The sequence below is a fragment of the Ptychodera flava genome, chromosome 1, assembly GCF_041260155.1.
Source record: "Ptychodera flava strain L36383 chromosome 1, AS_Pfla_20210202, whole genome shotgun sequence".
In the NCBI taxonomy this organism is placed as follows: domain Eukaryota; kingdom Metazoa; phylum Hemichordata; class Enteropneusta; family Ptychoderidae; genus Ptychodera; species Ptychodera flava.
In genome coordinates this window covers 46,996,552-47,006,657 of record NC_091928.1, presented here as the reverse complement: position 1 = coordinate 47,006,657, position 10,106 = coordinate 46,996,552, and the positions used below count along the sequence as shown (strand labels likewise).

The following is a 10,106-nucleotide window of genomic DNA, read 5'->3' as shown; positions in this document are numbered from 1 at the left end:
ACATAATTTCATGGATATATATACATACATATAGATAGATAGATACATTGATAGATAGAGATAGATAGAGACACATACACCCATACATACGTACATACATACATACATCATACATACAAATAGACAGACAGATAGACAGACAGACATACATGCATACATACATGCATACATACATACCTACGTACATACATACACACACAACACACACACATTATATATATATATATATATATATATATATATATATATATATATATATATATATATATATATACTGCTAGTTATATTGCTAGAAAAATATATAAATAAATTGACAGAGAGATAGAGAAAGATGGCTAAACAGGGAATGGTTAAGCTGAATCCTCTTACACCAGTCTTTTGTTACGCGGATGGTTAAGAAATACCACAAGCCACTCAAAGACGTACTTTACAAGATAGCAATTGCAATACACCATTGAGCTGATTTTGTTAAGTACGTGAATACCAGAGCCATCGTCTTTGCTGTGTATGAACATTTTATTGTTTTCTCAATCTAACTAAATATAAGCTACACATTTACTGACTCAGGGGGCGCTCAAAAATCACTTTGTGTTTTCAAATATTCATTAAACTTTAATTTATTTGTTAACCAAAGATTAAAATACTGGTCTGGTTTAGCTTGTCAAGCAGTTGATCGTAAGTTGCGTGATGAAACAGTGTTAATTTATGCAGATCTATGCAAATCATCCGAATTTTCTGGCTTCTCATTTCTGCCAATTTCAAGAGTTCCAGATAATTTAGCTCCATTTTGGGTGGGTCAAATGTTCTGAAATTTTCACATTATGTTCTTTAAGTACTAAATACAAAACGGCTGTTTTGTTATTTACCACTGTTTTTGTCGTTTTGTTTTGTTTTGCAATAAAAATCTTACATTTTGATTAAGAGGCATTTTTCAATAGTACTTATCTTGATTTTAATCACATTTTTAGTGTCAGTCTTTCAAGTCATGCCATTTTCGAATGGGATAGATAATGCAAATCAAAATAGTCGTTTTTTTCCACACAGTGAAATATTGCATTTCAGAAAAAAGTGTTCATTTGTTTACTTAAATTAATAGTTATCATTTCTACCAAAACTGAGGATTTTACCCCAAATATACACCCCTTCATGCATGCTTCGAGTAAACTGTTGCTACCATAGCAAACTTTCGATATTCTACTTTCTGAATTTATGTAATATGAGGGGGTTTCCTTGTCATCTTTGATGAGAAATATAGCTTTGAATAAACTCTATTGGCAACATGCAACTCCATCTTAATTCCCATGAAAATAAAGTATTGTTCAACGAGTTCGTGGTGTCTATCGCCGTCTACTCCATCTTGAATCATTTCAATGTTTGACGGGTCATTATCAACTGGTGGGTTTTCAGCATCTGCAGAGAAAATAGGAAATTCAACTATAGAACGTGCACTCATTAGATACAACCATTTTGTACTTAGCATACTGTGACATGTATATGGCGAAGTACAGCGATATGTAACCCTTTGAGCGCTGTAAATTTCTCCCGCAAAAAATTTTAGTGCAAAATTTTACCAATTTTTATGAATTTTATTGTAATTTTTTTTGGTAATTTTGAACCAAATGGAAATCACATTTTATTTGCTACAGTTGTTTCTCAAAATTTTGACAAAAATCCGAGAAAAATTATGTGGGGTTTATTTTAGAATAAGGACAAAAATAGACTTTGGCGCTCACAGGGTTAGTGAACATCAATTTTATTAGTGAACGAGAGTTCGTAAAAGCATAAACAAACAATATCACTGTGTTATTTTGTGTTTTGTAGTTTAGCAGCAGAAAAAAATCAAGGAGTGTACGTGCTCATTACGATACTAAAAACAGAAACGCGATTGTTATTTTGTGTCGATTGTAGCCTTGCAACAGAATTTCCCCGTTCTGTTCCCACTGTACCAAGACAGGAATGCTATAAGAAGCTAAACCATGCAGACATTATTGGAAAACGACAAAACAAAATGACGTCTCAATATTATTTTCTGCTGGCATTTATTCTCGCTTATTCAATCAAACGCTACCACTGCACCTACGCATTAGCCATTATTTTATTTAAATGGATTTAGGAAAAAATGCCGTATGAATGCCCGTATGATTTTCGTCAGATCGCTATGGCAGCGAGGAAGCTACAGGAGGCAGGGCTAATAGTAATAATACTAACTTTAAATTTATTAATTGATTAATTGATTTTTTTATTTTGTTTATTATTAATCACTCGTCCAATAGATGAAACCAATTACAAGATGAGGTACTCATAACCCACTACCCAATAGAGCAATGAGGAGTAAAGTACCTTGCGCAGTTGAACAGACCGTGCTGGAGTCTCGAACTCACCATCATCCGATAGTGAGTCAGGTACCCTAACCACTGCTACCTTTAACAAATCCAATATTAATACAAGCAAATTAAAACTGACAATGCAGAGGACATCTAGGACAGAAACTTACTCAGTCTTCCATGCTTTCACGAACTCTTCAACTTCAATATCTATATCAGGATTGGCCGTTTTCCAGACACCGTCTATCAAGTACATCAGGTCGTCGTCGACTTTGCCGTTGAAATTGCCAAGAAGACCGCACAAGTTGCTGCGGAGACTTTCGTCTAGAATCCCGACGACCAGATTACCATTTCCATTGTAGAAGATGCTCAATACGTCACCAACGTCTACCCTGATGCGTCTTTGAGAAATGTTGAGCAAGTCCCATCTTAATCTAAAGGCGCCGTTAGCAAAGTCCTTGAATATGCCGAGCTGTATCAGGTCTGTTACATCTCTATTGCCAACCTATAGAAATTGAGATGCATAATTATGGCCAGCATTGAAACACTAAATCTTAGGAGCGGTAATCAACAATCTAAATTTCAATTGACAGCGTTCTAATAGTTGACACTCTATTGGACAATGCCTGCTTACTGCCACTTGAATTCGCTCTTTAATGTTCGGTTAATTAATGTTGGTGTTTATTTTGGGAAAGAAGGCAGGACGATTCGAATCATTTGCTTCAACATTTGTCTTCTCGCAGATTTCTATTTACCTTTTGACAACCTCATCTCGTCAGATTTGATAAAGATCCGGAGAGGAAGAGAAAAATGTCATATAATGGATTGTTTACTTTCGTAATGACGCATCGACTGAGACAATGAACAAATCCTGTATCTCCGCTGTCACCAAGTAAGGTATATGAAGCAGAGTTTCTTGAAAACTTAGAATGACAAACCTTTATTATGCCGTCTTCCAGGAGGGATAAATGAGAGCCCTTGTAAACAATATTAAGAGATCCTAAAGTTGCTTTGATTTTTGCATTCTTGCTCCCAAGAACAACCTTCGCGGTAATGGAGAAATCGGAGTTGCCATCGCATATCTTTGACAGCATGTAGGTGCAGGCTTCGCCTTCAATTTGAATTTGAGGCCATCAAATGTTTGAAGGTCACCTATTTGTCCCAGCGCTGAAGAGGAAGTTAACGAATACTAAGTTATTATTTTCCCGTAAGGAAGTGTTGGTATTGTTTACCTACAAAAAACTGTTGTAGTGTATGCATTGAATTGAACTTATAAGAATGTTGTTCTAATGTCGAGACAGATATTCTCTGTGATCTACAGATGAATTTTCGAATGACCTTGGTAGCGGTTAAGCTAGACTGGCCCCTGTCGCTTTGCTTTTCACGGCAACAGCAGTTACTGGCTTGCTTGTGGCTGTCATGCTCATCCCACGCGATCTATGCAACACGTGACCATTAACACGACTGTCTGCTGAAGTTTACTCTGCAAATTTACGGATAGTTTGATATTTCCACGCCCACTGACTTGGAATGACCTTGGTAGCGGTTAGGCTAGACGCCACACTCATTCTGATAATGTAAAAGGCAAAGAAAACAACGCATCTCATATTCCTTAGGTAAAGGAAAACTTACCGGGAAGGATAGCTGGGGAGTGAAAGAGAAAGAAATCTGGTTAGTTATTGTTTATTCATGTATTTCCCCAGCAACTGAAGAGAACAGAAGATATTGCTCACAGGATTTGATGAATTTCCAATAAAATCAAGGCAAAGTATGAATATTGATTTGGAGGAACGGCGAAATGAAAAAAAACTGTACCAGGGACCGTAGTTTAAATGTATAATTTTGACGCAATACGTACCAGATGTTATTGGGCTGATGGCTTCGTCCAGATCCAAGATGTTTAGTCCAGGTAGTGCTCTTCGTTGATTTCCATATCGCTTGAACTGAGACAAAATATAAAAACCTCAACATGGTAATCGTTAAGTTAATCTTATCGATTTACAGCGTTGCGAGATATTCACATACTGTAAAGTACAAAGCTCATGATTGCATCCTTGTAAGTGAACAGTCATTCTTACTACCAATATTCATAGTATCGCTATCAAATGTCTAATACTCACCACTACTTTGGTAATAGTTATCATACATATCATCTGGAGCGCCGAGTTAATACATGCAATGGGTAGTTTTAGCAATCGCACCCCGCTTATCACATTTATAACGTGGATTTGGTTTTAAATAAATATTACAGTGTAAAATTCTGCATATCCAGCTGACATAAGACACTTGAGGCAGTATATTAATATACTACAAGGTGAGGTGATAAGAAAGCTACCTTGTAGATTATCTGGCAAACTTAATTCTAACCATTCTGTGCCGAAATTTACATTGATAAATCTTAATTTTTCAATGAAAGTATACGTTCGAAAAGTTGCTCGTTTGAGAAGAGACCTTGGTCGTTCCTACTACTTTGTTCTTAGTGGGGGGAGGGGGACATTATGTTATTACTTTAGATGAACTCCATCAGTAATATAAACGAGTTACGATCACAAGATTGAGAAGGTTTATATTCAATCATTTCCTCCAAATATGAGTCTAGGCATATTGCATTTACATGTATCCCATTCGTAAGAGGCTCTTTAGTAACACGAGGATTCAGTTCCCTATGTTTGTCCGTGCGTGCGTGCGTGCGTGCGTTCGTCCGGAGTCATTTCTCAGCCATTGCCACAAACTGATTTCTTTCAAACCTGACGCATCAATAATGAGTTATGCCATGCATATGAAGGTGAATTCGTTTCGCGCAACAGTCAAATATGGTCGCCTTGCTGTCACTTTTACAGGAATTTCTCATGTCAGGAACGATTAAACAGACTCATCACATCTGAGACTAACTATATAGTATATCTTCAATGTATTATTCTACGGGGAAAGTCGATGGCTATTTTGTAACAATTCATTCATGTCGTTCGCCCAGTTTAAGCGATAACGTTTGTGAATGTACGAGCGTAAGAGCTTCTAAACTCTACAACGTGTTGAGTGGCCTCAGTCAGAAAATGTAATAATTTAGCTCAGTTAACGAACCACTCTTTTTGAGAGTAGGGATTTGGCTGATCGGTACTGTCTGTTGCTTGTCCGCTAGGTGACTTGACACCGTAGGTTGTGACACAGAGAAACATATAGAGAGGCGCAACGGGTATTGTTTAAGGCGTGAAGCGGTTACGTAACCCATCCATGTTCGCCTCGCCTCATGTTGCTCTCGCCTCTCTTTTCCGAAGAGTGCCGACCATGCACCCATTTTCGGATTTTCGCCGACTGTTAAGCGAAAGTATGTTCGGCAAAGTTTGTGTTGTTGTTGTTATCGTGTGGTGCTGAGCGAAATTGACGTGCTGGCGAAAACGGGAGTGTTTTGAGCTCCAGGAAAGTGAGTTTTACCTTTTAAAAATTCCTCTCATATTTTTATAAATATATAATGAGTGTGTTTGGACCAAATTTGAAAGTCTTTTATCGATACTGTCTGGTTTTACTCAATGGTTTACGGTCAGTCATACCGTCTTGTACACTTGCGTCAAGGAAGGACATGTTTATGAAACTGCTGGCGTGTTATGTTTTGATAAGCGTGAAGCAGTGTTTCTGGCCTGGGAGCTCACAAAGTAACTATGGTTTCTACGCGCCTGGAAGGACGATGCCATCTTGTCGTATTTTTCGCATAATCTCGTGCAATTATCAACAACAAACAAAACCTCCAAAAAGTTTAACACCTTTGAAGCTCATTTTAATATGTAAAGCCAAAAGTCTACCGAGACGACCATGGAACAAAAGGCATGCCGCGTTTCCAGTCTGTCTGTGGTTGTGAGTTCGAATCCTATTGCAAGCACCGTCTTTATCTCATCTTGATATACTTGTAACTTTCTATAACACCCTTTCATGATAGACAGGCTTGGTTCAAATATGGCTTAAGAAAACTGACCGTGCGACACATCTGCAATTCAGTTTGTTTCGCGATGTAATTCCATACGGCCAAATAGTTGTCATTTTATCAAGAACATCAAATAGACATACCTATTTGTTCGCACTTTGCGGCAAATAGATATAAACTCACTCGATGAGTGATGCTCTCCGATGTAGGAACGTATCTGTCATTATTCTATCCAGAAATGTTCCATGGCAAAAACCACTACATACCACATCTAATTTGGTTCAAACTATCAAAAGAATAATACATTTTTTCGGAATACAATCGATTATTGCTACACGACAACCATTTTGTTTCAATGTATTTTTAGGACCAGCCAAACTTTATTAGATCTCTGCTAATGGATAATAACTGTGTACTTGATGTTGATTTGTTTTATCCTCTCAGTGTAAACGAACTGTTTTCGACTTGTCACAGACAGGGCATTGCCTACACAAATGTTGACACTTTGATCTTGATTCACGTTCCGCAGTCAATGCCAGTATGGCTAGAATGTAACTGCATCCTTTATCCAATATGAAACTGCTTTGCATTTTAGCCAATATCTCTCGTCATCAACCGCAGGGGGCGCAAAATTGCAAAATACGGAAAGCCATAATCACCTGAACTTTTGAAGAGACACCTCTGAATTTCGTTCTTGTATGGCAGAGAAGGATACAGACGTGACGCCCTATTAATTAGTTGTAATGATCACATGCTGCTATAGCATGAATGATTCTTAAAATTTTAGAGATTGAATGTAACATGAAGTTTAGATTTATTTGCACCATATAAACTCGCTGAAAAATCTTTTGTCATTAGTAATCATTGCTGTAAAAGATTCTACCGTTTATTATTAAAGTGTCTACCTGCTCAGTGTGTGACCACATGTCCCGGGGACCACCTGATTCAGATTTGTTCAAACTGTGTTGAAATACTCAAGTTTGTCAACCACTAAATCAGTGAAATGGCAAAAGTGGAGATTTGTGAAGACGGTGTTACTCATTAATTTCCAGCGGCTGGGGCAAGGGTCAGTTTTATGACAGAGTACTGAGCTAGAGACTCCCAAGGAAACTGTTAAAGGTCATATTCGTAGATTTTTCAGCTCATGCATCTCCGTTTGTGTCTGTGATGTAGATAAAGATACTTCAAGAGTCACAATATACAATCCTACACGATCAACTTACCCCGGCGTCGGCAAAGCTAATTGCCACCACCAACAGCACAACAGCTACTGTTTTCATCCACATTTTGAAGTCTCAACTGTTAGAAAATATAGAAATAAGAGGATGTTGAACAAGGGACTGAAAAAGTACTTTTTATTATTGAGTGAAGGACTCGGAAGCATCATAATTTGGTACAAGATTAAGTTTTGAGACATATTCTGCTTCTCTAAAAAAGTGACAATTCCTAGAAACGAAGTGTCTTTCGTAAGTCTGATAAGCTTGATAGTTCCTTTCTTTTCCATACTTTGTTTGTTTTAATGATAACTACATAATTATATGTCCTACTCCAAAACATATAACATTACAAAGTGCCCAGCTCGTCAACTCAGGCAGAACAATGTGTAAACTGCATTGGTATTGTTGACAAATGAATTATCTGTAACAAGAAACAGTAACCGGCATTAAAAGCAGCAGTAATGGAAAAAATCAAGAAATCTTTCAGCTATTGGCCTTTTAAAATACGGACAATACAAATTTATTTTATCCTGCTAATGTTCTGTCCCTATCAGTGATTGTAAAAATAAAAACAAACAAACAAACCAAAAAAACCCTCAAAAACACAAATTAACTGTCAGTGTTTTTTTCTTTGTGTTGGAGAATTTTACGCCAGTTATGGCTGCTTCTATGTTGTCTTGGATGTTGAAGCATACTACGGGTCCTCTCTGAGTCTTTTAATCATTCGTCGGTCTACTTGACAACCATGAAGTGGGGAGATGGCTAAGTCTTTGCCAACTGTGTTCAGCTTCATGACATTTGTATAATCTATGCAAACATATGCATCCCAACGGTATTATAATAATAAATATAAAATAAGACATGTTAAATATAACCAAGAACAACTGTCAGCTCCCTTGAACACGATGGGAACTAATTTGGGACAATTGGATTTTCATATTTTGCAAATTTCTCAAAAGTGTTAGGTGCCGTATAATTGAATGTTGCGATATTACAAAATACTCATAAAAACAAGTGTGTAGCTGAAAAAGAATAGTAGTTATGGTTACATTTGAAGATGGAATCGATATTACTCAGTCATCCAATTATCCCAAATTCGTTCCAATCGTGTTCTTTAAACAATTCAAATCAAGGCAGTGTAAGTTTTGCTATACTAACTACAACTTGACATAGTGAGAAAGTGAAATTATTTCATACAGCAGCATAGAAATAGGAAGGTTGACAGCAAATGCCTCGCATTTGTAACGGGAAATCTAGGGTAAAATGCGCCTTGGCATAGATGTCGGATCGCTCGATTTTTTATAATTCTTTGATGATCCATCATTAGTTTCATTTCTCATTCTCATTTTAAAGCTACACAGGGATGGTGGTGAGTTTAAATTGCAAACATCAGTAAATGTCAAATATTGCATCTTTATATTCTTAATTTGATAAGAGAATAGATATACGTTCCGTAGACAGGAAATTTGAGTTTAAGTCTTTCACTTTCGAGGCGCATACTACCTTAAATTGCCAAGTCAAACGATGCTTTCAAACATAACACATGCATCATCACAGTCGCAGGGAAAAATAACCAACATACCACAAAGAAAGACAAACTCCATCCTCTGACGGTCTCATCGACAGGTTTTTAATCTTGGAGGGTATGTTCTCTTACTATTTGCACATCGAGGCAAAGATAACTTTCTAACAACAAACATGATAGGCTTCTTCACCAAAACTCAGTTTCAGGGCTAATTTTTTCTCACTTTAACCCTTCGAGCGCCAAAGTCAGTTTTTGTTCCTTTATAAAATAAACCCCAGTCAATTTGTCTCAGCTTTGTTCCAAAATGTTGAGAAAAAACTGTACCTTATGAAATGTGATATCCATTTGGTCCAAAATTATCAAAACATTACAGAAAATTCAAAAAAATTGGTAACATTTTGCACTAAAATTTTGGTGGGAGAAAATTACAGCCCTCAAAGGGTTAAAGTTATCAGGGGTAAAAAGACCTCGCGCTAGAACTGTGAAGTTTGCAATTAATCATCAGGAAAAAATATCAACCTTGACACAAAGTATGATTAGTTTAAAAAAGCAATTAGTTCTAGGAAGGGTGAAATAAGTACTACTTACCTCTTATCAACCAGCTGTATTCTGTAGCTAGACGATAACTGACTGCTCTATATATTTAGGACTAATTTGCCTATATTTGCATAAAGCTTAAACGGCGTCAACGCGAAAGAGCGATTGGCTCAAGCGAAAGCGAGGCTTTATGATTTGGATCAACGGCTTCGTCACAGAATACAGACGTGAATAAAACATACTTTTAGCGCAGAATCCACGAACTATTGCTCTTTTACTCCACCAATTGCAGGGTAGGAATTGTTACGAATGTCCATGAAAGTATTATGAATACGTTGGCAGCCGGTAAAAAGTAACGTCATCCACGATTTCGAGTTAAATGGTGGGGCCATGCTATCGTGCGCATGCAAGCATCGACTCTTTGTCTCCGGGTCCCATAAACATTGTTCATTTCTAGAAATGGCAAAATATGGCTGGAAAAAATGAAGTCTTACTGTAGACAAGAAAAACAGTCCATTAAAATCTGTCTTCAAGTCTGAAAACATTTTTCGTCCCGAGCAGAAAGGAAAAGGATAGCGCATTACTTT

The 10,106-nt window shown here is 37.1% G+C and overlaps 1 protein-coding gene across 1 annotated transcript; it reads right to left on the bottom strand.

Annotated features, from left to right (window-relative positions):
* Positions 1-507: 507 nt before the first annotated feature.
* On the bottom strand, positions 508-9,609 carry LOC139139478 (uncharacterized). Its single transcript, XM_070708395.1, has 7 exons — positions 9,571-9,609; positions 7,464-7,539; positions 4,183-4,267; positions 3,957-3,968; positions 3,263-3,491; positions 2,495-2,829; positions 508-1,410 (listed from the first exon to the last, which is right to left on the bottom strand). Exons 2-5 carry the CDS (start codon positions 7,524-7,526, stop codon positions 3,325-3,327), a joined length of 327 nt encoding a protein of 108 aa, XP_070564496.1. The 5' UTR covers positions 7,527-7,539; positions 9,571-9,609; the 3' UTR covers positions 508-1,410; positions 2,495-2,829; positions 3,263-3,324.
* Positions 9,610-10,106: the final 497 nt, after the last annotated feature.